We start from the raw sequence: 26,337 nt of genomic DNA, 5'->3' as shown, positions 1-26,337 counted from the left end.
CTACAAAAAAAGAAAATTACAGACCAATATCACTGATGAATATAGATGCAAAAATCCTCAACAAAATACTAGCAAACAGGATCCAACAGCACATTAAAAGGATCATACACCACGATCAAGTGGGATTTATCCCAGGGATGCAAGGATTCTTCAATATACGCAAATCAATCAATGTGATACACCATATTAACAAATTGAAGAATAAAAACCATATGATCATCTCAATAGATGCAGAAAAAGCTTTTGACAAAATTCAACACAACACCCATTTATGATAAAAACTCTCCAAGAAGTGGGCATACAGGGAACCTACCTCAACGTAATAAAGGCCATATACAATAAACCCATAGCAAACATCATTATCAATAGTGAAAAACTGAAGGCATTTCCTCTAAGATCAGGAACAAGATGAGGATGTCCACTCTCGCCACTATTATTCAACATATTTTGGAAGTCCTAGCCACAGCAATCAGAGAAGAAACAGAAATAAAAGGAATACAAATTGGAAAAGAAAAAGTAAAACTGTCACTGTTTGCAGATGACATGATACTATACATAGAGAATCCTAATGCCACCAGAAAACTACTAGAGCTAATCCATGAATTTGGTAAAGTTGCAGGATACAAAATTAATGCACAGAAATCTCTTGCATTCCTATACACAAATGATCAAAATTCTGAAAGAGAAATTAAGGAAACACTCCCATTTACCATTGCAACAAAAAGAATAAAATACCTAGGAATAAACCTACCTAGGGAGACAAAAGACCTGTATGCAGAAAACTATAAGACACTGATGAAAGACATTAAAGATGATACAAACAGATGGAGAGATATACCATGTTCTTGGATTGGAAGAATCAACATCGTGAAAATGACTATAGTACCCAAAGCAATCTACAGATTCAATGCAATCCCTATCAAATTACCAATGGCTTTTTTTTTTTTTTTAAATAGTTGTTTCATTTCCCCAACTCAATCGTTTGGGTTATTTTACTTTTTTTGTCTTATTTTTTTTTTTTAATTTTATTTATTTATTTATTTATTTATGGCTGTGTTGGATCTTCGTTTCTGTGCGAGGGCTTTCTCCAGTTGCGGCAAGCGGGGGCCACTCTTCATCGCAGTGCGTGGGCCTCTCACTATCGCGGCCTCTCTTGTTGCGGAGCACAGGCTCCAGACGCGCAGGCTCAGCAACTGTGGCTCACGGGCCCAGTTGCTCCGCGGCATGTGGGATCTTCCCAGACCAGGGCTCGAACCCGTGTCCCCTGCATTGGCAGGCAGATTCTCAACCACTGCGCCACCAGGGAAGCCCCCCAATGGCATTTTTTACAGAACTAAAATTAAAAAATCTTAAAATTTGTATGGAGACACAAAAGACCCCGAATAGCCAAAGCAGTCTTGAGGGAAAAAAACGGAGCTGGACGAATCAGACTCCCTGACTTCAGAGTATACTACAAAGCTACAGTAATCAAGACAATATGACAGGGCTTCCCTGGTGGTGCAGTGGTTAAGAATCCGCCTGCCGATGCAGGGGACACGGGTTCGAGGTCTCGTCCGGGAAGATCCCACATACCGTGGAGCAACTAAGCCCATGCGCCACAACTACTGAGCCTGTGCTCTAGAGCCCGTGAGCCACAACTACTGAAGCCCGCACACCTAGAGCCCGTGCTCCACAACAAGAGAAGCCACTGCAATGAGAATCCCATGCACCACAACGAAGAGTAGCCTCCACTCGCCACAACTAGAGAAAGCCTGCGTGCAGCAATGAAGACCCAACGAAGCCAAAAATAATAAATAAATAAAAATAAAATGAAAAAGAAAAAGAAGACAATATGGTACTGGCACAAAAACAGAAATATAGATCAATGGAACAGGATAGAAAGCCCAGAGATAAACCCACGCACCTGTAGTCAACTAATCTACGACAAAGGAGGCAAGGATATATAATGGAGAAAAGACAGTCTCTTCAATAAGTGGTGCTGGGAAAACTGGACAGCTACATGTAAAAGAATGAAATTAGAACACTCCCTAACACCATACACAAAAATAAACTCAAAATGGATTCGAGACCTAAATGTAAGACCGGACACTATAAAACTCTTAGAGGAAAACATAGGAAGAAGACTCTTTGACATAAATCACAGCAAGATCTTTTTGATCCACCTCCTAGAGTAATGGAAATAAAACCAAAAATAAACAAATGGGACCTAATGAAACTTAAAAGCTTTTGCAAAGCAAAGGAAAGCACAAACAAGACGAAAAGACAACCCTCAGAATGGGAGAAAACATTTGTAAACGAATCAACGGACAAAGGATTAATCTCCAAAATATATAAACAGCTCATGCAGCTCAATGTAAAAAAAGCCCAAACAACCCAATCAAAAAATGGGCATAAGACCTAAATAGACATTTCTCCAAAGAAGACATACAGATGGCCAAGAAGCACATGAAAAGCTGCTCAACATCACTAATTATTAGAGAAATGCAAGTCAAAACTACAGTGAGGTATCACCTCACACCAGTTAGAATGGGCATCTTCAGAAAATCTACAAACGACAAATGCTGGAGAGGGTGTGGAGAAAAGGGAATCCCCTTGCACTGTCGGTGGGAATGTAAATTGATACAGCCAGTATGGAGAACAGTATGGAGGTTCCTTAAAAAACTAAAAATAGAACTACCATATGACCCAGCAATCCCACTACTGGGCATATACTCAGAGAAAACCATAACTCAAAAAGACACATGCACCCCAATGTTCACTGCAGCACTATTTACAACAGTCATGTCATGGAAGCAACCTAAATGCCCATCCACAGTTGCATGGATAAAGAAGATGTGGCACATATATACAATGGAATATTACTCAGCCATTAAAAGGAATGAAATTGGGTCATTTGTAGAGAAGTAGATGGATGTAGAGACTGTCATACAGAGTGAAGTAAGTCAGAAAGAGAAAAACAAATACCGTATATTAACGCATATATGTGGAACCTAGAAAAATGGTACAGATGAACCAGTTTGCAGGGCAGAAATACACAGATGTAGAGAACAAAGGTATGGACACCAAGGAGGGAGAGTGGCGGGGTGCGGGGTGGTGGTGGTGGGATGAACTGGGAGATTGGGATTGACATGTATACACTAATATGTACAAAATGGATAACTAATAAGAACCTGCTGTCTAAAAAAATAAAATAAATTTCAAAAATTCAAAAAAAAATAAAAGATGCATTCCTTATTGAGAAGTTAAAAAAAAAAAAAAAGACATCGGGGCAAATATATCAAATCATTACATTGTACACCCTAAACTAACACAGTGTTATACGTCAGTTATATCACAATAAAACTGAGGGAAAAAGATATATGTACAAGAATGTTCACTACAGCCTTTATTTAATAAGACTTGGAAAAACCCTAAATGTCTTCTCTAAACAAAATGGCTGAATAAATTATACGTCTACACAATGAAGCAGTGATATAGACTTGAAAAAGAACAAGGTAGTTCCAATGTTACTGAATTGGGAAGATAAAAGACAGCCAGTATAAAGTATAAAAAGCACAGTGTGTAAAGCATAAAAAGCACAGGATAAAGTATAAAAAGACTGACGACTGTCTTTCTGCAGTTTAAATTTTTTATAATTTAAAAAAATGGTGGGGGAAAATTAGATGCTTTGCCTTTTTCTGAGGAAGCATTTCGGAAGTCTGGACAGTTGAACCCTCTCCCTCCCCAACCTACCATATCTCATATCTGACCTCAACCAGTTTTCTACCTGCACTGCTAATACATCCTTTTCCTCTATATGACTCAGTGGTTCCAAGATATCTTCTGATATAAAAGATATATCAGATATATCTTTTACTGATATAAAAACAATATTAAAGTGTATATTTAATTTTTTTTAAATTATCATTCATATGACTATTATTCATTTTTGCATATTCCTACGTTGGAAATCCCTTGTTGATATAAATCAACATCACAATTCAGTGTTATTCCACCTCTCCTGAACTGCAATCCCTTTTAATTTTAGACAACGAATACCTTTCCTTGTTTAAAGAATGTACTTGTATCTTAGTATATTCATAAATCTCAGCCGACCAAGTTTCACAGGTCATAACAAATTTGTGTTAAGATTTCAAATTTCCTTTATTATTATTTTGTGTGTTATTATATAGACAGATGGGAATAAGAGATCATAGCATTGTGTTCACCCACTTTCCCAGGCATTCTCTCTTGAAAAATATTGGGTACTTCATTACTGTTCTATGTCAGGGGTCAGCGAACTATGGTCTGCTACCTGTGTTTGTACAGCCCACAAGCTAAGAAATGTGTTTACATTTTTAAATGATTGGGGGTAAAATCAAAAGGAGAATAAAATTTCAAGGCAAGTGAAGAATTTATATGAAATTCAAATTTCAGCAACGCTCACTCATTTAGTATAGTCTAACGCTATTTTCATACTACAAAGACAGAACTGAGTATGGGCAACAAAGCCAAAAATATGTCCTATTTGGCTCCTTACAGGAAAGGTTTGCCAAACCCTGTTCTATGACATAGTACATGCCCTTCATAATTTTATAGTTTTACCTAGACATTCTCCCCCTTTCCTTCCATACTGAGCATAAAGTCATCTTAATAATCTATTAGTCTCCAGGCCAACACATTGTTCATATTCCTCAGAAATGCACTTCCTCCTGGAAATTTGCTTAATATTACCACCCCTGGCCACCTACAAACAGAAAGCCAGAATGAAGTGCTAGCCAACACCTTAAAAGTTACAAATCATAACCAGAACCAAACCTCACCACGCTCCCTATAAAGTAAGGATAAAGAGGCTGACCCCTCAGTTTGTGGCTTTCAAACTACCCTACCTTAGAACTGAGGCAGTCCGTGAACTAGAAAAAGTACTGCTGCTAAAATTCCCAATGGTCAAATAACAATGAGGGGAAAAGAAGTTAATAAATGTAATTTTATCAAGTTTAATCCTCTTCAAATCACTGCTACTGAAAAAAAGTGAACAAAAAGCAAAGAACAGTGAAGAAAAAGCAGACCAGCTGTATTTAGCATGCCTGACCCTAAATCTTTATACCTCCCACACGAGATATTTTCTGCAAATAAATAGTTCCTGGCTCCCAGGATGAGAGGTTAAATACTGCACAGCGTTTATAAACAGCACCACAACTTACACAGGAACAAGTAGGGCCATTGGGCTATTTCACCTGGAAGGGTACACCAAAATGTGCTCATTTCTTTCGGTTAGCATTCTGTATGCCAAGTGTTGGCAGAGAGAAGGCGGGGCGAGCTGCGTTTCCTACCAGCAGTGTCCACTCTTAGCACTAACTCCTGCCCAGCCGCAGCACACCTTTCCCCAGCCCCAACTTCTCCCCAGTCCCACCACCCTTTTACCCAGCATCCACTCCTCCCCAGCTCCATCAACTCAACTCAGCACCTCCTCCCAGTCTCATCACACCTCTGTCCGCCGACTCTTCCCCAGCCTCATCATCTCGCTCTCGTCCTCCAAAGTCACAGGGCTGCGAAGCTTCCAGCAACAGGAGAGGAAAGTAAGGAGGCTATAACGCAGGAGTCCGGAGTCCCCGCACAACCACCATCTGCTCTTGAGGAGAAACTCAAGCCAAAGCCACAAAACTGGAAAAAGACGGGATTGGCTCGCACCCAGAACGGGTGCTCACGGCGCGCTCGCTGCGGTCGGGCACCGAGCGAGGAGCTGAGGACACAAAGGTGAGCAGCAGAGTCACAGTACCAGCTCTTTCGAGGCTTCCACTCCATCGGAGAAGGTAGATTATTTCCGTAAAGCTCGCCTAGCAAGGACAAGGTGACCAGCATCCTAAGTCCACGGCAGGGAAAACTGAGCTAATCCTTGAATGTTAAAAGGCTTAAACTCAACTTGTCGGAAGTGACGTGCCAGCTTAGACCCGCAGGTCCACCACGTAATTGGCCGCCGACTCGGCGAGCCACCTTCTCCCGGGACTGGCCTGGAGAGAGGAGCAGTGTAGCTCAAAGTCCGCAACCCGCCCTTGTCCCGCCCCCGGCGGCTCCCAGCCCCAACCGGGACCAGCCCGAGCCGGGTCAGAGCCCGGGCCCACACCCTGGGCGGGACGGTCCCGCCTGCCCCGGCGCCCGTAGACGCCCTGTGGGCAATGGGCTTCAGCGCTCCGCCACGCGCATGCGCGGCCCTCTTTCTCCAGAGTATTCCTCGGGTCACCTGGACGACCGCATTTCAGCCACCTGCCCCTCCGGGTCTCTTCTCGCCCTTAACTCCTGCTGCTGGTTTTCCCCTCCGGCCCCCCGCCTTCTCCTTGTTCCGCAGGCGCCGCTAGGCCTTCTCGCGGCCGCCCGCCGATACCCGGCCTTCCACTGACACGAACCTCTCAGCGCGGCTTCCGCTTCCGGCGAGTATTGTGTGTCGCGCTGCGGGGCGGGGGCGGGGGGAGGAGGAAGGAGGGAGGCAGCGCTCCGGCGGCTCTGCGCCCCGCACTCCCGGACCCGAAGCCGGGAAGGTAGGTGCTGTCCCGCCGCCGCGCCGGGGCCTTGGGGCCTGTCCCCGCTGACCGGCTCCGCAGCCGCGTCCTAGCGCCCCGCGACTGCGTCACCGGCCCCCCGCACGTAACCACAGCTGCCTCCGCCCGCCTCGGGCCCGGGCGGACGTTTTGCCGCCCCGGCGACGTCAGCGCGTCCGGCGTTGCTTGGCTACCCCGCCGTTCCCCCGTCCCGCTGCCGCTCGCCTCCCCGGGTGAAACTCTTACGCCGTCACCGCGGCTCTCGGCTGCGTCATAGCGGCGGGCATCCCACCTTCACGTCACACCTCCTCCTCACCTGGACACACATCCCTCCCTCCCTGCCAACAACGACGTTTCCTCTCCCCCCACTCCAGTCCCCCTGCGCCAGATCTGGCGGGAGAAGATGGAGACGGGGGTGGGACCGAGTTGTGGACCACGCTCAGGAAAGGGTCGCAAGGTGGGACCCCCGACAGTGGTAGAAACAAAATGAGGACGGCTTTGAAGTTTGCCCTTCTACTGAGACACGAGGAATAGAAGGGAAAAAATGACCAACCCAGAGACACCGAAGGCCTCACTAGTGCTGTAGCTCCAAGTCCTCTCCCCATACCTCCCTAACCTTTCCCCGTCTCTCTTTCACACTACTTCTTTGCTAGTCTAGATCCATCCTGCTCCCTAACTCTGCAAACAGTTCAACTCACCCCAGGTGAGGAAACCACCTAATTTCTAGAAGATTAGGGAAAGGGAAGGGTTACGCGTCAAAGTTGGATTCCCGTAGGTAGAGAAAAATCGTCTGACTGAACTTCTCTCCTGGTTGAGGGAGGAAATTCAGATCCAAATAGGTTATCAGTTCCTACTCCAAATTAAATACTTTTCACGTGTGCCGTCAACATACACAGGAATAATCATTGTTAACCCAACTCATTACATGGCCACTTCTCTCTCAATACATAGACTTACTAAATTTCCTTCTGTTGGGTCCCTTAGGGAGGGGGTTAAGGGGATAGAGAAGTCAGCTATTTCATGGATAAAAGTGGTGATGTATTAAGGATGGAATAGAGGACCAGCCTTCTGCTTTATAAATCTCTTAGATGCATTTCCAATTCTTTTGAGGCTTCATTAGAAGTTTTTGATTGCCTCTTTACTTTTCTCTCTCTTAATTCCCAACCACTCCAGAACCTATTAGTTGGAGGTACAGTACATCCAAGGAATTAGTTATCGATAACTATTTCAAAAGACTCCAGTCACTGCTGAATACTTAAAATAGACTTGTCGGCTCTCTCTTCAAAAAATTATTGCCCTGGGCTCAGTAGTAGACTTTAGTTGCCGTGAATTTATCACTTTTCAGCAGTTCCAGATGTCCAAATGCACACAAATAGAAATGAGTTGTTGTATGAATCATTTCATTCCAAGAAAAGGGCACACTTCCTCTAGGCTAGCCTGATAAAAGGAAGAATAATTTCACACTTTCTGAAAAGAAGAGGTTGTCACCCTTGCCTAACTCATTCTATTTATCACCCTTTGAAAGACTGAGAGAACAGTGGCAGAGAATCAAGCTTAGGCTCCAATGGGCTATTGTGGTAAAACTCTTCTGTAATATTAAACTTTAAAATATACTTAATTTAAGAAATCGTAATTAATGTTTTGACTTTTGTGGCACTCTTCGCTTTCCCATACTGTTTTCTCATCTATTAGAAGAAGATGTCACACTAGGAATACATTGGTCTGAAACTCTTGGTTCTAAGATACAAGTGGAATGAACCTGGATCAGGAGAAGTACTCAGCTAGAGTTGAAGGAAGCCTCTGTTTCTAGCAAGAGAAAGCAGTGGTAAAAGACAAGATTGAGGGTTGTGTGTCATTTTGCTGAAGAGAAAAAAAAAAATTGATGGCTGGGAGTCAAAAGTTTTGGAAATGGAGAAACAAAAGAGGTTGATGTAGTGGAAGAGAAGATGTAAAATACCATGATGGGGCTAAATCTGGACTTAGGATTTAACATGGGGGTAACTGTCAGGCCAGGGATGCAAAAAAAACTAAACCTCCAACCAACATTTTTTTTTTTCTCTTCTCCCATCCTAACCTCAAGTTAAATAATGGCAGAGACAAGCCTGTTAGAGGCCGGGGCCTCTGCAGCCTCCACAGCTGCAGCTCTGGAGAACTTACAGGTGGAGGCAAGTTGCTCTGTGTGCCTGGAGTATCTGAAGGAGCCTGTCATCATTGAGTGTGGGCACAACTTCTGCAAAGCTTGCATCACTCGCTGGTGGGAGGACCTAGAGAGGGACTTCCCTTGTCCTGTATGTCGAAAGACGTCCCGCTACCGCAGTCTCCGGCCTAATCGACAGCTGGGCAGCATGGTGGAAATTGCCAAGCAGCTCCAGGCCGTCAAGCGGAAGATCCGAGATGAGAGCCTCTGCCCCCAGCACCATGAAGCCCTCAGCCTCTTCTGCTATGAGGACCAGGAGGCTGTGTGTTTGATATGTGCAATTTCCCACACCCACCGGGCCCACACCGTCGTGCCACTGGACGATGCCACACAGGAGTACAAGGTAGGGAACCAGACACATGATGCCAATGCAAGGCAAGAGGGAGGAGCACAGAGGATGGGAGACTCCCTGGGTAGAGGATCGTAAGTTCCTGAGGGCAAGACGGTATCTGATCCTCACTCTATAGTCCCTTCAGAGCTATGTACACCGGGGCACACAGTATGTCTGATCAATTATCCTCAGGCATGAAGAAAAGCAGTAAGGAGTACCCCCAAAACTTCTGTCTGACTTTTATAACACATTTGAGTATGTGTGGTCTTGGAATGTATCATATTTTTCATAAATGAATGAAACCATGTGGAGAAGATCAAACTTAAGAACTGAAAAATGGCCTGGTTTCTTCATTCTGTCCCCCTGCTCAGCACACCCCTTGTTTACCCACTGGTATTGGGAACAGGTAACCTCACTTTAGAATGATCCCCACCAGGCTAAGCTGAACCAGTCTGTTTGCATCTTCCCCCAATAAAGGATAATACGGCATCTGGTTTAACTTACTACTGGGACACAGGGTAAATGTTTGAGTAATAGGAACTAGAGATTTTAATGTCTTAGCACTTTATCAGGTACTTTGCCTAATTAATAAATGTTAATAATGTTAATAAAATCTTGGAAATAAGACTTTACGGTAGTTTGAAGAATAAGTAATAAAGATTTTATTATATTTGCAAGTGGTTAGAATTGGATAGGAAAACAAGTTTAAAGAAAGATATCAGGGTACAGGAGGTCACTTTGACAGTAACAAGCAGTTCCTTGAGTTAGAAAATTAATAGGGCTGGGGAAGGACAGAAAGTTGGTGACAGTGGAACAGTGAGATTCAGTGAAAGGAAGGTTTCAGAGCAAGGAAGGTGATGGAGACAGGCTGGTGGCAGGAGGAGGGACCTGTAGGAAGCTGACACCTCAAATGACAGGCCAGGAAGGGAGTTGGATCAAGAGGCAGTGAGATGGATAGGAAGCAAACAAATGGTTTAAAACAAATAGGTTAGGGCTTGCCTGGTGGCGTAGTGGTTGAGAGTCTGCCTGCCAATGCAGGGGACGTGGGTTCGAGCCCTGGTCTGGGAAGATCCCACATGCCGCGGAGCAACTAGGCCCGTGAGCCACAACTACTGAGCCTGCGCGTCTGGAGCCTGTGTTCCGCAACAAGAGAGGCCGCGATAGTGAGAGGCCCGCGCACCGCGATGAAGAGTGGCCCCTGCTCGCCGCAACTAGAGAGAGCCCTTGCACAGAAACGAAGACCCAACACAGCCAAAAATAAAAATTAATTAATTAATTAAAAAAAAATAGGTTAGCCTCTGAACGTAGGATGTACTAGCCAACTCCAAATGCCATTTTCCCACTTCTCACCCCTCAGGAAAAACTGCAGAAGTGCCTGGAGCCCCTGGAGCGGAAGCTGCAGGAGATCACCCGCTGCAAGTCCTCTGAGGAGAAGAAGCCTGGGGAGCTCAAGGTAAAGGCAGGCAATCCCATTTGGGCTGCTCTGCAGGCAATTAACTGAACATTAACCACACGTTATTTAATCCACCAGTTCTGGTTTATTAGAAAAATGCTGTTCTCTCAAAAACAATGATATTTTATTAAGCTTGACTGTGATTAAACATTGTACTTAAATTGTCATGGATTAAGAATTGAGGAGAAGGATGTAAGAGGTGAAGGACAGAACATCTTATATCTGGCGAGTTGAGGGAGTTCATGCCCCTTGGCCTCCTTTTCTTTGTAAAGCAGGGAAGGAGGCTCTCTGCTGAGAGATCCTTAGAGGGATTGAGGAAAGGAGAATGTGGAAGGTGCACTGGGGAGGAAGAATGAAGGAGCTGCCCAACAGCGCCCAGAAGAACCCCCCAGCGACATTAGGACCACATTCTCTTAATTCAAGTAAGCTCAAGTATGCTAGATGATAATGGTTCCTAGAATGTTCTTACCCTCCTCATCCTCTACCTATAGGATCCTGTCCATCCTAAGATGAAAACCACTTCCAATGTAGCCTTTCCTGACCCTTTAGAAATTAGCTTTCTTAATTTTCATACAGTTTCACATCTCTTCCATAGCATTACCATATTTGTAGCATGGTATTTTGGTATCTGCCTTATTTCTTCTGTTGGACAGTGAAACATGTGTTAATTATAGTGGTAATAATACCTAGTATTTATTGAATCCTGTGCATTAATTCATTAGGTGTCCATGACATTCCAAACTTAGAAGATTGTATTAGGTCTTAGGGTTCTGCCCAGTTTTAAGTTCTAAGAGTTCAGGCTATACTTGGCCCAAGTGGGACATAGAGGAGGTACAAGACAAGGAGAAGGGAGTCCAGGAAGTCATATTTGACAAGAGTGAACTTAGATACCCTGTAAGGTAAGTATTGTTATCCCCAGTTTACACAGTAGGAAACAGAACTTGGATAAGTGTCTAGTCCAAGATCATATAGCCAGTATGTGCAAAAATCAGAGATACTAATTCTGCAGAAATCAGTTAATATTTACTAAGCTTCCAGTATAGGCCAAACCCTGTCTTTGACACTGGGGAACAATGATGAGCAAAAGCACAGTCCCTGCCCTCCTTGAGCTTACAGTCAAGTAGAGAAAATATAAATGACATGGCACAAAAAGCACAGTTGCAAATTCCTAAGAAGACAGCAGAGAAACTTGATGTCATTAAAGGCTTCCAGAAGAAATAATGAGTTTTTGGAGTTGAGATTTAGGGATCACCAGAAATTAAACACAGGTTTGAAATCCATAGAAACACTAATTTTTTTTTTTTAACAATGACATTTCAACAGGAAGCAAGTATTATTACCTTAGTCCTTTATACATTTTAACAAACAAACATTTGAATTTTTTTAAAATTTGAACTAATTTTGATTGCAAAGGTGAACGTTAAAAAAAAAAACGTTATTTGTCCTTTTGGAGGGCTCCTGAAGAACTTAAAATATGTGAAAATGAAGCTTATTCCCAGTCATTAGCTTTCCTCTTCCTGTTGATCACCTTCTTAAAGGTAAAGGATGGAGAGGGGAATAAAAATTTTAAAAACCTGCTAAATGCTTGAACAGAACTGTGGTGTGTTTTTTTTTTAAATGTAAATTATCATTTCAGTGGTCTCGGAAACTCACCAACCACCAGCATTCCTTCAGTGACCTTTTGAATTCTCTCCCTCATCCCCACCTCCAGACCCAATGCCCCTTTTAGAAATAAATAATTTGTAATTAATCATGCTGAAATGAAAATTATGGATAAAATGATCTATCCACATAATTTTTAAAAGAGGCTATCATGCCCAAATATAGTATAATACAATATAACATAGAAGTCATTTATAATAAAATCTGGTATGTAAACATTTAGGCATGACTACCCTGAAAGACACAACAGTGTAGTTTTATCCTTGCACCTATATCAACAATGCAACAAATACAAATTCAGACTGACGGAATTGTGTAGTACTGTTGACTCAAATGCCACTAGCAGTTTAGCTGTTGGTGCCATAATTTTTCAAAATGATAAATAACTTACAGTAAAGTTCTAAGAAAAACAAAATACAGTCTTAATGAGTTTTCAGCCATTCCTGAAAAATTCAGGTATATTAAAACCATATAAGAATTACTCTGTGTTTGTATATAAAGTGGCATTCAAGTCCAGGACTCCATTTTTTTAATATCCAGCAGAACATTAGAAAATGGTGCAGTTCATCTTACTGGGTTGTCTTCACACATTGGAGGAGTGTTAGCATCCTTCCCAGGAGCTCCCCGAATCATGGCAAACAGAAATGCCCCCTGTTTCCAAAACATCCCTAGAGGGAGGTAACACTCTGATTAAGAACCACTGCCCTACAAAATAGAGGGAAAAAAAGAGAAGGGATTATGAGATTATAAGAGAGCCCTTTGCTTTCTTTTTACCACAGTTACTTACCTAAATTCTACCCATACATCACCCCTAAACACACAGACACACAGGAAGAAAGGCTGTGTTTTACTTAATGGTAATTGTTGTGAGAATAGATTTTGTTCCAATATGCTCCTGAGGAGGCAGCAGTGAAATGGGAAGCAGCAAGCAGCTCTAGAACTGGAGCTAGTCCGCCTCTGCTGGAAACTAGCTTGAAATCCAGAAACACAAGCTTGTAAGGCCCACCTGGCTTTGCAGCCCCACTCTCTATTCACCCTCAACCCTGCCTTCCAGGCCCTATCTACTTCCTCCTTCCAGAGTCCCAGTCTCTGCTTCTAACTTAGCTTTCCTCTTGGGCTGATTCCTCCCCATCAGACACGTGATGCTTAGGGAATCCTTTGGGGAGATCACTTCTTGTTGCAGTTGAGGTGCAAAAGGGAGGATATGTCTGCTGATAACTCTCAGAATGTGTTATGGCTGGAGTTTGAGTCATATGTTATCCAATTTCAGAAATGTTAGAGGTTTAACTGAAAGAAAGCATGTTTCAAATTTCAAGCAAATAATTTACTCACAAACTTCTATAACCTGTTCCTGGGGTGTGAACTGTCAGTCTCTGAAGTGACTTGAAGCTGTTTAACAGGTTCAGCCCTGAAATCTACATTTGTATTTTGTAACAACCCATTTCTAAAATATTGTTGATTCTGATATTTTTCCAGTTGCTTCTCTGATTTTTATCAAGTAAATGTCTTGCAATGTACAAATGATAACAATCTCTGACTTTCCAGTATTTGTACTTTCCTTTTCTTGACAGATTGCATTAACTAGAACTTTAGAGTAGGCCATAGCAGAGGTATCTCTGATATCTGTAATAGTACATGTCATATTATTGGGTTCTTATGTCTTGAATATTTTTACTAAAATATAAAAGTGTAGCTTTTTTAGAAGCTAATTTAATAAAGAAGATAAATTTTTTTAACATTGGTTTATTTTCTTATCTCCCCAATGGTCTTCATCCCATCATCAGTAGGGGTGACAATGAGGATGGAGCCATTCTTTTCTTTTCTTTTTTTAAATTTTTATTGGAGTATAGTGTAGACTATTTTGTTCATTTCTACTGTACAGCAAAGTGAATCAGCTATATGTATATATATATATATATCCCCTCTTTTTTGGATTTCCTTCCCATTTAGGTCACTACAGAGCACTGAGTAGAATTCCCTGTGCTATACAGTAGGTTCTTATTAGTTAGGGATGGAGCCATTCTTTACAAAAGGAAATTCCAATGGAGAGAAACATGCGTGTCCTGTTAAGCTCTTTCCAATGACGCTGGAAGTCTGTGTGAATTCATACACATGGTGGGTGGGGAAAGGCACTTTATGCCCCACTGGCCCTGTTAAACATAATACCCACCCTCTGTTCTCAGAGACTAGTGGAGAGTCGTCGACAGCAGATCCTAAAGGAATTTGAAGAGCTTCATCGGCGGCTGGATGAAGAGCAGCAGGTGTTACTTTCACGACTAGAGGAGGAGGAACAGGACATTCTACAGCGCCTCCGAGAAAATGCTGCTCACCTTGGAGACAAGCGCCGGGACCTGGCCCACTTGGCTGCTGAGGTGGAGGGCAAGTGCTTACAGTCGGGCTTCGAGATGCTTAAGGTTCGACCTTTGCCCCTGCATAGCCCCTCAGGCCAAGCGCAGTCTAGCTTTGCACAGGCCATTCTGTCAGCCTGCAATGCTCACTCCTCCGCTCTGCCTCTCTAAATCCAATTCATTCTTCCAGACATGCTCAAAGGATCTTTCTCTACAGAAAGCCTTCTCTGATTTCTCCCATCCCCTTCTGATCATTTCTGTGTTCTTATGTCTTGTCAACGATTATGTGCTTAACTTGTACCAAAGAAAAAATTCACTCTTTTGAGAGGAGGGCAGTCTAGTCTGAATTAGTGAAAAAACTATGCATTAAAAATTGTGTAAATGCAGTAACCGTTACTTTTAAGTCCTGGAACTTGATTTACCTAGTGCACAGAAAGAATAGAATCATAGTTTGAAGGACACTTGAAATAATGTGTAAGTAATATATTGCTTTTGATATGTAAATGGTGCCTCTTAAATGTTTGAAATAATCTGTTTTCTTAAGCAAATGAATGGTGTTAGCAAGGCTGTAGGAAACATATTTCTTACCTTAGAGATCACATTACCAGCATTTGAATCAGTGAGGCTTCGTTGTACATTTATCTGCATGTTATATATTGCTTGGTATTTACTCTTGTGTCCTTTCATGTATGTGTGTTCTGCCTTCCACATTAAACTGGGAAATCCTTGGGGGGCAGAGATTTGTCTTCTTTGTCTTCTGGACCCCAAGTATTCACAAATCAGGATTGGCACACAGTTACTAATATTTATTAACCAATACTAGGCAAGGGATACCAAACCACAACGGGAGAGTGTGATTCGTTCCTATGCCAGCAGTCTGGAACTATCTGTACTGATCCTCAAGGAGACAGGTGTGTGGTTGGTACTTGGGGGACAGAGTAAAGAGCAGACACAATCCCTGTCCCTGGCATTGAGTCCCAGTGTTCTTGAGGAACAAAGACAAGCACCCAAGAAACTATTTGGAAGTGATATCAATTACCAAGCTTCATGATGACTGAGAGTTGAAAGTGGGGGTTAGGTTGGGAGAGATGTACTCAGATCCCTCTGGAGCTCGTCCCCTTGCACTGTGACCCATAGTTTGCCTTATGCCTATTTAATAGATCTAGAACTTTTGGGAGGAGGGGAACCTTTTGCCTTTAGGACCCTTGACTACCAGGACCAATATTGCTTTCTTTTCTCCTTCCTCTAGGATGTCAAAAGTACCCTGGAAAAGTAAGTGATTCTTGTATCTCTTTGAGTGAGTTAGGTCTTGGCTTAAAGAGTAGGGCTACAATGAGGAGCTGGGGGAATAAGGATGGGAAAGTCATGCAGTGTCTGGGTAGAAAAAGGGAGAAGGTTTATTGCATCCATGAAGCCAGTTAGCAAATCACTGGGAGTACTAGTCCCTTACCTTTTCCCCTTTGAGCATCAGGACTTCCTAGATACAAAGATAATGAAATAGAACCAGATTCTACCTGGGCCTATGGGTGGAATTGTGTCCAAACAAGATGGAAGGAGGAACTGGTTGGGGGCGGCGGGGGGAGGTGGTTATCTATTTGCATGAAATATAACAGTACCTCCAAAAAGTTCTAAGACTGATTATTAAGATAAGGGTTTGTCTAGGGGACCATATGGCTTTCCATAGATAGGCAAAAGAAAGCAATAAGCAAGTACTTGTCTTGAGGGAGGAGAAAGTGTGAGGATGGAGAATTTTAGTTTCTCCCTAGAGATGACAACATCTGAATACTCACTAAGCTGGAGCTTCCCCTGACCCTGCCCTTTCTTCCCCTATCTTCCCATCCCTCCTAGATGTGAGAAGGTGAAGACCATGGAGGTGACTTCAGTATCCATAGAGCTGGAAAAGAACTTCAGCAATTTCCCCCGACAGTACTTTGCACTAAGGAAAATCCTTAAACAGCTAATTGGTGAGTTGTTCCCAAAAGGAAACTAGCAGAGGGAATTGACAGAGAGAAGAGAGTCTTTAGGTCCTACTTTATCTGGACTTCAATTATCCCCTCTGTCACTTTTCATGTCCATATCCACACCCACTCCTTTACCTGGTTTTCAATCTCACTCTGAGTCACAGAACTAAAAGTGAGAAGCTTCAGGTGTCATCTACTCTTAGTCCCATACTTTTCTAAATAGGGACCCAGAGAGGTTAAATAATTTGCTGAAACTGGTCCCCTCTTGAGAGTGAAAGGGAGTCTTATTAATACTTACTTGGAAAATAGTCATAAGCCAGACTGTTCCAGGAAAACAGACACATGGTCACCCTATCGCTAGACTATAATGCTATCTTGCTCTGTACCCTTCTTAACATTTTTATTTTTTCTAACCGTTGGACTGTGCCTTGTGCTTCTCCACACAGTGAGATGGATGATGATGTCAGGGGGGATGGAGGGAGGCCTAGTCAGGAGCCTAAACCACCAGCCCTTGCAGAGTCAAGAGATCATTACCTGTTTATTTTAGGGCCAGGATGAGAAGTGAAGCCATTGTTCCCTCCCCTCCTCTCCCTTAGGTGACACCGAGGATTGAGAAAGTTAAGCAAACCATGGGGTTCTGGGGGCTTTCAGGGAGCAGGCTCTGCAAAGGCAGGCTGGAAGAGTGAGGCAGGGGCGTTTAGCTATTCCCGTCCTCATCTAGCTCCCCACTCTGGCTTCTCCCGCCAGCGGATGTGACCCTGGACCCTGAGACTGCTCATCCTAACCTAGTCCTGTCGGAAGATCGTAAGAGCGTCAAGTTCGTGGAGACAAGACTCCGGGATCTCCCTGATACACCACAGCGTTTCACCTTCTACCCTTGTGTCCTGGCTACTGAGGGTTTCACCTCAGGTCGACACTACTGGGAGGTGGAGGTGGGCGACAAGACCCACTGGGCAGTGGGTGTGTGCCGGGACTCTGTGAGCCGAAAGGGCGAACTGACCCCACTCCCTGAGACTGGCTACTGGCGGGTGCGCCTGTGGAACGGGGACAAGTATGCAGCCACCACCACACCTTTTACCCCTTTGCACATCAAGGTGAAACCCAAGCGGGTAGGCATATTCCTAGACTATGAGGCCGGTACACTGTCTTTTTACAACGTCACAGACCGCTCTCATATCTACACCTTCACTGATACTTTTACTGAGAAACTTTGGCCCCTCTTCTACCCAGGCATCCGGGCTGGTCGGAAGAATGCTGCACCACTTACCATCAGGCCCCCAACAGATTGGGAGTGACAGGTAGGGACATGGGAATAATCAGGGTGAGGCAGGGTCAAGAGCTACGGGCCTTCCTTCCTGTGACCTGCTGGAACGTCTTCGTGTCTGCCTGGTTCCAGTCCTGAACCATCTGGGAGAACACCTTGGTTTCTAGAATGGTTTATGGGGAGGAGTAGTTAGGACTGGGCTGGGACGAGAGCACTGCAGTGTCTCCCTCCTCACTGTTAGGGTGGAGAGCTGGTTCCCAGGGGGTAGTCTCCTCTGAAGTCCATCAGGTTTTCTATTGCACAAGGATGGGTTGGAAGGAAGGAGAGGCTTTTCCAGAAACAACAAGTCTGTCGGAGGGTCTGACTTGCTCAAACCAGAGGAGGAAACAGAAACCCCTGTACATCCTTTTAGGGGGTTTTTTGACCCAAAATAGTCTTGTTTTTTTAGGAAGATCACAGGGGTCTTTGTACCTCTAAATTGAAATAAAGATGAATGACAGTTGCTCTCGTGGGTGTAGAAGTTGAGGAGTTATTTTCAGGGCAGAGATTGGGCATCAAGAAGGTTAGAAAGAAGGTCAGGAAAGGGGGCTAAATGAACAGATTCCTAAAGACTAATGAAGGGGAGAAGGGTTTCTTTGGTTGCCATTATGAGTAGGATTGGCCAGAGGTAGGAATGTGGGGAGGAGGGGGTTGGAAGAAAGAGAACCCAGGTCCCTGCCTTAGCCTTCAGCAGAGATGGCTCATCGCCCACCTGCTTGTAGTTGCTCATCTCCAAGAGCTGTTACCTTGCTCATCTGGAGAGGCAAGATGCAAGAGATCCTGCAAGACACATCTACCCTTTCACTGCTTTCCCAAGGGAACTTGGAAAGGAGAGAGTCAGGTATTAGAGGAAAGAGAAAAGTATTCCTATCCAAAGCCCTGGCCTTAAAGAATGCTACTAAGTAGCTACTCCCAAGTTGTCAGCCTTGTTACCTGGCTAAGGTGTCCAAGCCAGACAGGGAAAAAGAAAACGGAGTCTTCCTCACCCTGGGGACAGGGTAGAAGAGGGTGGTATGTATAGGGAAGGGCCAGATAGGCAACTTCCTTTGGCCTGTGTGCATCTGGCCTGGAACTAGTGTTCCCAAGAGCCGGATTTTGTTTGTTGCCATCCTTCACCTTTTGCCATTTCTCATATCAGAGAATGTAAATCATTTTAATGTTAGGCCAAAATAAATAACCTGTAGGGTACATATGTTGTCAAAAAAGGTAAAGCAATGCATGCCAAACCAAACTAAAATGACTGGATTATCTGCTACTTGGGTAATCAGGGGTTCACAGAAGATTAGGACAAGAAACTGCAGTTCATTGAGGGCATTTCAGCTCCTCCTACCACCTCAACAGGACTTTGTCCAGACTCTCCTCTTACCTTTGTGCCTTGACTGTGGTTCTTTGTGGCAAGATGCTTTGGTTGGTAAAACATAATATGGAACAAAGGATCCACTGAAGTGATCTATGTGTCCTGTGTTAATTTGATGATAATCTCTGTTGATGTGTAAGAAACGGTTAAAAATGCATGTTCCTTGGAATTCCCTGGCGGTCCAGTGGTCAGGACTCCACGCTCTCACTGTCAGGGGCCCAGGTTTGTTCCCTGGTCAGGGAACTAACATCCCACAAGCTGCACGGCGTGGCTAAAAAAAAAAGTTGTGTGTTCCTGGGGCTCACCTTCAGTGATTGATCGAGGTCTGGAGTGGGCCTGGGCATCTACCTTTTAAACACTCCTCATTTGAGCCTGAAGACCCTTGTGAAACTAATCTGAGAGGAAATTTCAGCCATTTCCTTCAAACTGGAGGCCTGGTTGGTTCCCTGTCCAGCCTGATGGGGGGCGGGGAGGAGGGGGTCTGGGAGAGGAGAGAACCCTCATTCTCCCCTGACTTAGTCTGCCCTCTCCCCATCTCAGGATTTATTCATCCTCTACTTAACCTCAGGAACGAGTGGTTATTAACTATGAAGCAGAAGTGAACACAGGATGTCAAACAGAGCAAAGGAGAGACAGAGGTCTAAGGGAGGGATGTGAGGAAAGCATGTGAAACACTACAACGGATATTTTTTCGGGGGCTGGGGATGCTGTTGACAGGTTTCCTCCAGTACCTAAGACCAGGAGTTAGTGAGGATCACCTACTTACTGTGTGTCCAGCACTGCATTTTGGTAAGTGGAAACGATTGGGAGTAAGCTGTGCTTTCTAAGGGGCAGGAGCCCTCTTCCCTCCCTCCACTGCCCTCAAGATCCTTTCCAATTTCACTGGCACTGGCACTAGTGGTTTTTTTGAATGTATAAACTGCTCCTTCAGTCTGTAGGTCTTCCAGGCATCTGTCTTTGGCTTCAGGAGCATAGGGCAGGAAGTCTAGCTGGGTATATATTGCACATAACCATCTCCCCAACCTATCTGCGTAAAGAGACCAGTCTTCTGTCATGAAGATGTTTAGCAGTTTAAGATTCTCTCCTGCTCCACTAACCTCTCCAGTCTCTACCTAATATAATCATGGGCTTGAGGAAGACTAAAAGGAAGCCAAAACTCATAAAGGAACCCCTGGCTTGGATTGCAGGGGATGGTGTGGGTTTGCAAATAGATGGGTCTGTGAGGCCGCAGGGTGTCGCCAGAGTAAGGACGGCACGGGAGCGCGCACGGCCCCAGGAACTACAGTTCCCAGGAGGCCTTGCGCGGACGCCCGGGAGCGGGGCTACCCCGGGGTGGGGCCTGTGGACTGCGGCGTGTGGGGAGCTAACGCGGCTCGGATGGCCGGGCAGGTGAAGGACCGTGAGGCCTTCCAGAGGCTCAGCTTCCTGTACCAGGTGAGTCCGCGTTGCGGCGCACGCACGGGGAGGCGGCCCAGTGCGGAGGGACCCCAGTGACGGCTCCTTTCCTCAGGCTGCTCACTGCGTCCTCGCGCAGGACCCCGAGAACCAGGCACTGGCGAGGTTTTACTGCCACACGGAGAGGACCATAGCGAAGCGGCTCGTATTGCGGCGGTGAGAGGGGTGGGGAGCCCGGCGGCGGGCTGGACGGGGGAAAGAGGGGAGAGGGAGAGCGGGCGTCCAGACCACCACCTACCTCCGCCCCCAGGGACCCTTCGGTGAAGAGGACCCTCTGTCGTGGCTGCTCTTCCCTCCTCATCCCGGGCCTGACCTGCACCCAGCGCCAGAGACGTGAGTGCTCCCTCCTGCCGAGGTGGGAAGTTTGAGGAACACCTGTGGGCTGGGGGAGGGCACGGGCAATGATCCCTTCCTCGATGTAGATGGGTGCCAGGTGTGGGATTTGGAGGCGTCGGCTTTCTCCAGCTCTGAGTTGATAACTTAACTCCACTTGGACAAACTAGGTCTGGGCAGTAGAGAAGTGACGTTGCCATGAGAAGCAACCTCGCCCGTGCATGATAATAGATGTTATTTGACATCTTGGAGGACATGATTCCCATATTCATTCATTCATTAAACAGTTATTTTTCTGAGATGTGTCAAGTATTGCTTTAGAGTCATTATTCTCATTGAAATTATAGTCTGATGGGACAGACTAAGACAGAAACAATTAGAATAGCATAGAAAAATGCTTTAATTAGGGAAGTAGAATACTAAGTTACTTAAACCAGTGATGGTGAGGTTCATTATAAGGGAAGGGAGTGGGAGATGGAAATCCTAGGCATTTGTGAGGCCGCAGACAAGAGAGCTTGTGGTGCTGTCAAGGAACTGAGAGCCCAGGAGGCTGGCTTTGATGTGGGCAAGGGCAAGTCAGGAGGCCGGAGAGGGAAACAGGGCAGATCTTGAAGAGTCTTGTTAAGGAGTTTGGACTTTATCTTAAAGGGTACCAAGAGGGACTTCCCTGGTGGTCTAGTGGTTAAGACTCCGCACTCCCAATGCAGGGGGCCCAGGTTCAATCCCTAGTCAGAGAGCTAGATCCCGCATGCAGCAATGAAGATCCCGCAGGACCGACCCGCACGCAGCAACAAAGATCTCACGTGCTGCCACTAAGACCCGGCACAACCAAATAAATAAATAAAGGGTACCAAGAAAATGACAGACTTTATGCAGAGACCTGACACCATCAAATCAAAGTGGGGAGGGAGTAGAATCCCTACTGGAAAACGGTGGAGGCAAAACTGGGTGCAGGAGACCTTTTCTTCTCCTAAACCTGGGCACTCTCTTTTCCCCACATGCACCCCAGGCTGCAAGGCTCAGCGCTGGACTGTACAGACCTGCCTGACATGCCAGCGCAGCCAACGGTTCCTCAACGATCCTAGGCATCTGCTCTGGGGAGACCGACCTGAGGCCCAGCTGGGGAGCCAGGCAGGTGAGAGGTGGTTGAGAAAATGGGGGGTACCCCAGGAGGGTAGGGACAGTGGGTAACATAGAGCTGCAGAGGACACATGGGTGGGTTCTGGGTTGGTGTGAAAGGTGCCACAGTCTTAAAAAACTAATTCTGCTCATCTACTCAGATCCCAAACCACCACAACCCCTGCCAAACACAGCCCACCGCGTTCCAGCCCACCTTCCTGAGGAGAAAGTGCAGCCTCAGAGTTCCAATCGCCAGTGATGGATTCACCCTGTCTTCCAAATAAATTTTAACTCTCTTTAACTTTGCATGATTCTGTTCTGTATTTCAGCTCTTAACTCCATTTTCCTCTGTTTCTGTCTGTATTTCTCTGTCAGCAGCTAACCTCTTCTTTGTCCTTTTAGTCCTTTGTCGTTATCATCCTCATACTCCCACCATTCAGGGAGATCCCAATTACCACTTGGCCCCATGAAGCAGCTCCCATTTCCAGGACCCTGCCTCCAGTGCCCCTCCACCCCTGCTTCCTCAGTGCAGTGCCACGATTGGAACTCAGGCTCCGGGCTTGTCTGCGAGGCCCTGATCCTTCTTAAGGCAGTCCATTTTTAGGTAGCCCTGACTGTTGACTAAAGGGCTGGACAGACAGACTGCTGATGCCACTGATGCTGTTTTTAAAGGAGGGAAAAAATGTTTGGGTGAGGTTGGTGGAGGGAGGGTTTAGATTCTCCAGGCCCCCTTCCTTTTGGGTCTTTTCCCAATCTCTGTGTTTTCTTCTATAAAATTCTAATAAGAGTAGTGTACAACCTGAACTAATAAAGTCAAAGGTACTAACAAACGGACACTGGCAGATATTACACAAGTAAGTTCTGTAGGTAAACCTTCAAGGTTTTCTTGAGAATCAGTAAACAACAAAAATTGTTTTATTTGATATCCCTGGACAATTTACTCGAAGTCAGAATTTCAGACTGACCTCTTTGCTAGGTGCCAGCTAATCAGTTTACCCCAAAAGTAGAAAAACAAAACTCACTATTCCCAGAATGCAGTTTCCTCTCTTCCCTTTCTCTTGTAAATCCTGGTTGCACTTATTCATTGCTGCATAAAAATCACTGCATAATGTTGTAGCTTAAAACAACAATGATGTGTTATTTCCCCTGATTCTGTGGGCTAGACTGATTGAGGGCCTGTCTGGGTGGTTCTTCTGTTCCGTATGGCATCAGCTGGAATCACTCAGCTGCATTTAGCTGGAGGCTGGTACCTGGTCTGGAAGACTCAAAAAGCTTCATTTGCATGTTTGCACCTCATTGCTTCTCCATGTGGCCTTGCTCTGTAACTGGCCTTGACGTCCTCACAGCATGGCTGTCTCTGGGTGGTTGGACTTCTTACAAAGCTTCTGGCTTCCACAGAGAGTATTCCAAGAAGACAAGCTCCACGGTGCAAGTGCTTATCAAGCCTCTGTCCTCGTCACGCTTGCTAATGTCACCTTGACCAGAGTAAGTCATGTGGCCAAGCCCACGTTCAGTGTGGAAGGGGCTACACTGGGGCGTGGATACTGGGAGGTTCATTGGTTCCTTGAGGACCACCAGTGTAGCAGTCTACCACATCCTTGTTTTGCCTTTGTCCCTGACTCATTCTCTTCACTGATTCCTTCACATGCCAGTACGCTGTTTGCATGGAAAATACTTATCAGTGTGCAAGTAACTAAATGTTTCTGAGTTATTCTTTGATGTTTATTTCTGGAGATAGTATTCAATGGGTCAACTGTAGCAGCCAACACAAACATGTAGCCTGAAGATGCACCCCATGCAGGCCTGGACCCTTTGTGTCCTCAGCTCACCTTCCTTGGTTCCCTCCTTGAGTGTCATTTCTGAGCTGGTTGGTTCTTACGCACTAAATCTGATTCTTGGCCAAGTTGTTTTGACTGTGATTATGATTGCACATGACTGAACATGTCCACAGTGGGATAGCACTGGGGTTCCTCTAACTAGAGATCATAGCCCTCTTCCTCCTCCCAAAACTCTGTCCTTTTTCATGTTTACTTATTATGATACAATAGTTGTCAGTATGTGCAAAAATGGATTTCCTATAACAAAGAGGAAATCAAAGCCCTATTATTCAATAGTCAGTTTTCTTTAATGTTTCTAAACAATTCAGTAATTCAAAATCTGTGCTCTTTTAGGACCTGTTAGATAAAATTAAATAGAGGAGAGAGAAGAAACTTATGTCATCCCAACTGAATCAAAAAAACAAGGTCTGGGAATCCCCTGGCAGTCCAGTGGTTAGGACTCTGCACTTCCACTGCAGAGGGCTCGGGTTCCATCTCTGGTTGGGGAACTAAGATCTGGCAGGCCGCATGGTGTCACCAAAAAAAAAAAAGAAGAAAAAAAGATTTGGGGAAGGTAAGGGATCTAGTCATTGTTGGTTCAAAACCTCAGGAGCTTCCTAGGTAAAATCTGAAACCAGCCCCTGTACATGGAGAGCAAGGAGAGATCAAAGAAAGAGGCGGACCACTCCAGATTGGTAGGTGGCAGGTTTAAAATAAGCAAGGAAACTTACATACGAGGCTTTGTCTTGGGCAGCAGCAAGACGAGTAGACCTCCACACTCACCCACCAGAATCTTAAAAAGTTTATATAGAGGCCTTAATAGGGTTCAGTCATGCCTTCAGTCCAGATGGTCTCAACAACACCTTGCTCTCTCAAAGTTGTGCCCTTGGAACAGCTCCCACTGTGGGAACAGTGGGCAGAACTCACACTCCAAGGACAGGGGAGTGGGCGAGGAGCCCCTGATTGCCCGGGTCCAGTTCGAGGGTCAACCAGTAGTCATGTCCTCATGATTACCTCCTTCAACAGTCATGCTGATATCTGGGAGAAACTTCCAGGCAGAGGGAACAGCTCGGGCAAGTGTCCTGAAGAGGGAGCCTGCGCAAGAGCCTGCGTATTCATAGTTCGCAAGAGGCCAGTATGAGTGAACAGAGTGAGCCAGGTGGAGAGTAGTAAATGTGGCCAGGAGATAATGGGAGACCAAGGATCTCTAGGCCATCATAAGGAAATTGACTGGTTCATTGGGAGGCCATTGGAGGTTTTTAGCAAGAAATGACATGATCTGGCTTAACATTTTAAAAGGATCACTCTGATCTAACAGTAGACTAGGAGAGCAAGATTGGAAGAAAGGAAAACAGGGAGCTGTTGTGGTCACCCATGTGAGAGATGATAGTGGCTTGGACAAGGGTCTTCACAGAGGGAGAGCAGTGTTCAGATTTTAAATCTAGTTTGAAGGTAGAACCCATAGATTTCCTGATGGACTAGCAGAGGGATGTAAGAAAAAGGACAAACAATTCCACAAAACTAAAGTTTAAACGGTCTCGTGATATGTGCTATAATATATTCAGAACAAGATATTGGTCTGTACTTTGAAAATATTCTCTGTAAAGGATATTTTATGAATTCCTATTTGATCCAAATGTACAGAGTCCAATATATCTCCAGCCCTGATGTGTGTATTAGTTTCCTAGGGCTGCCATAACGAAGTGCCACAAAATGGGTGGGTTACAGCAACAGAAGTTTATTCTCTCACAGTGCTGGAGGCTAGAAGTCAAGCCATCCACAGGACAACGCTTTCTCCAAAGGCTCTGTAGAAGGAGTCTTCCTTGCTTGTTCCTAACTTCTGATGTTTATCAGCAATCCTTGGTGATCCTTGGCTTGTAGATACGTCACTCCAGTCTCTGCCTCCAACATTGTATGGCATTCTCCCTGTTTGTCTTCAGACAAACAAGGACATCAGTCATTGGAGTAGGGCCCACCCTAATCCAATATGATGTCCTCTTAACTTGATTATATCTGCAAAGACCCTATTTCCAAATAAGGTCACATTCACATGTTCTAGGTGGACAAAAATTTGGTGGGGGACATTATTCATCTCAGTGCAGGGTGGAAGTTGGGTTTGGAATTCAATCTAATCATTCCCAGGGCTTCTGGAAAGTACACTGTATGTAGAATGGAGAGACATGCCATCACTTCTGTAACTCTCTATGAACTTTTCTCTCTGTAATGTTAATGCTATAAGGTTCTTAGCATATATCCTCTCATTATAAAGATAAAATACCTGATGCTGTCCATTGAGCCTTTTGAGGATCTGTTTTATAAATCAGGGGGAATATTTTCTGATTTCAAAGAAGAATGAGACAGAACAATAATTCACTGTGTTAATGAACTAAAAGAGAAAAAAAAAATCATATAATTTCAGTAAATGTAGAAAAAGCATTTGACAGAATCTAACATTTATTCCTAATAAGATCTCTCAGCAAATGAGG

The 26,337-nt window shown here is 44.8% G+C and overlaps 2 protein-coding genes across 4 annotated transcripts; both read left to right on the top strand.

Moving 5' to 3' along the window:
- Positions 1–5,991: 5,991 nt before the first annotated feature.
- TRIM39 (tripartite motif containing 39) lies at positions 5,992–19,219 on the top strand. 2 transcript variants are annotated; one of them, XM_068557233.1, is made up of 7 exons: positions 5,992–6,515; positions 8,596–9,055; positions 10,401–10,496; positions 14,342–14,572; positions 15,756–15,778; positions 16,355–16,470; positions 17,215–19,219. In XM_068557233.1, exons 2-7 carry the CDS (start codon positions 8,603–8,605, stop codon positions 17,760–17,762), a joined length of 1,467 nt encoding a protein of 488 aa, XP_068413334.1. In that variant the 5' UTR covers positions 5,992–6,515; positions 8,596–8,602; the 3' UTR covers positions 17,763–19,219. The 2 variants fall into 2 exon arrangements, with proteins under 2 accessions (XP_068413334.1, XP_068413335.1); XM_068557234.1 differs by having other exon boundaries at positions 5,992–7,218.
- A 1,223-nt stretch (positions 19,220–20,442) lies between these two features.
- On the top strand, positions 20,443–23,753 carry RPP21 (ribonuclease P/MRP subunit p21). Of its 2 annotated transcripts, none has more exons than XM_068557242.1 (5): positions 20,443–20,561; positions 20,662–20,738; positions 20,833–20,915; positions 21,925–22,050; positions 22,196–23,753. In XM_068557242.1, exons 1-5 carry the CDS (start codon positions 20,505–20,507, stop codon positions 22,291–22,293), a joined length of 441 nt encoding a protein of 146 aa, XP_068413343.1. In that variant the 5' UTR covers positions 20,443–20,504; the 3' UTR covers positions 22,294–23,753. The 2 variants fall into 2 exon arrangements, with proteins under 2 accessions (XP_068413343.1, XP_068413342.1); XM_068557241.1 differs by having other exon boundaries at positions 20,444–20,561; positions 20,638–20,738.
- The last annotated feature ends 2,584 nt before the right edge of the window (positions 23,754–26,337 follow it).

This window comes from Eschrichtius robustus, chromosome 12 (genome assembly GCF_028021215.1).
Source record: "Eschrichtius robustus isolate mEscRob2 chromosome 12, mEscRob2.pri, whole genome shotgun sequence".
Classification (NCBI taxonomy): Eukaryota; Metazoa; Chordata; class Mammalia; order Artiodactyla; family Eschrichtiidae; genus Eschrichtius; species Eschrichtius robustus.
Note: the sequence above shows the minus strand (reverse complement) of the source record. Positions and strands in the feature narration are given on the sequence as shown.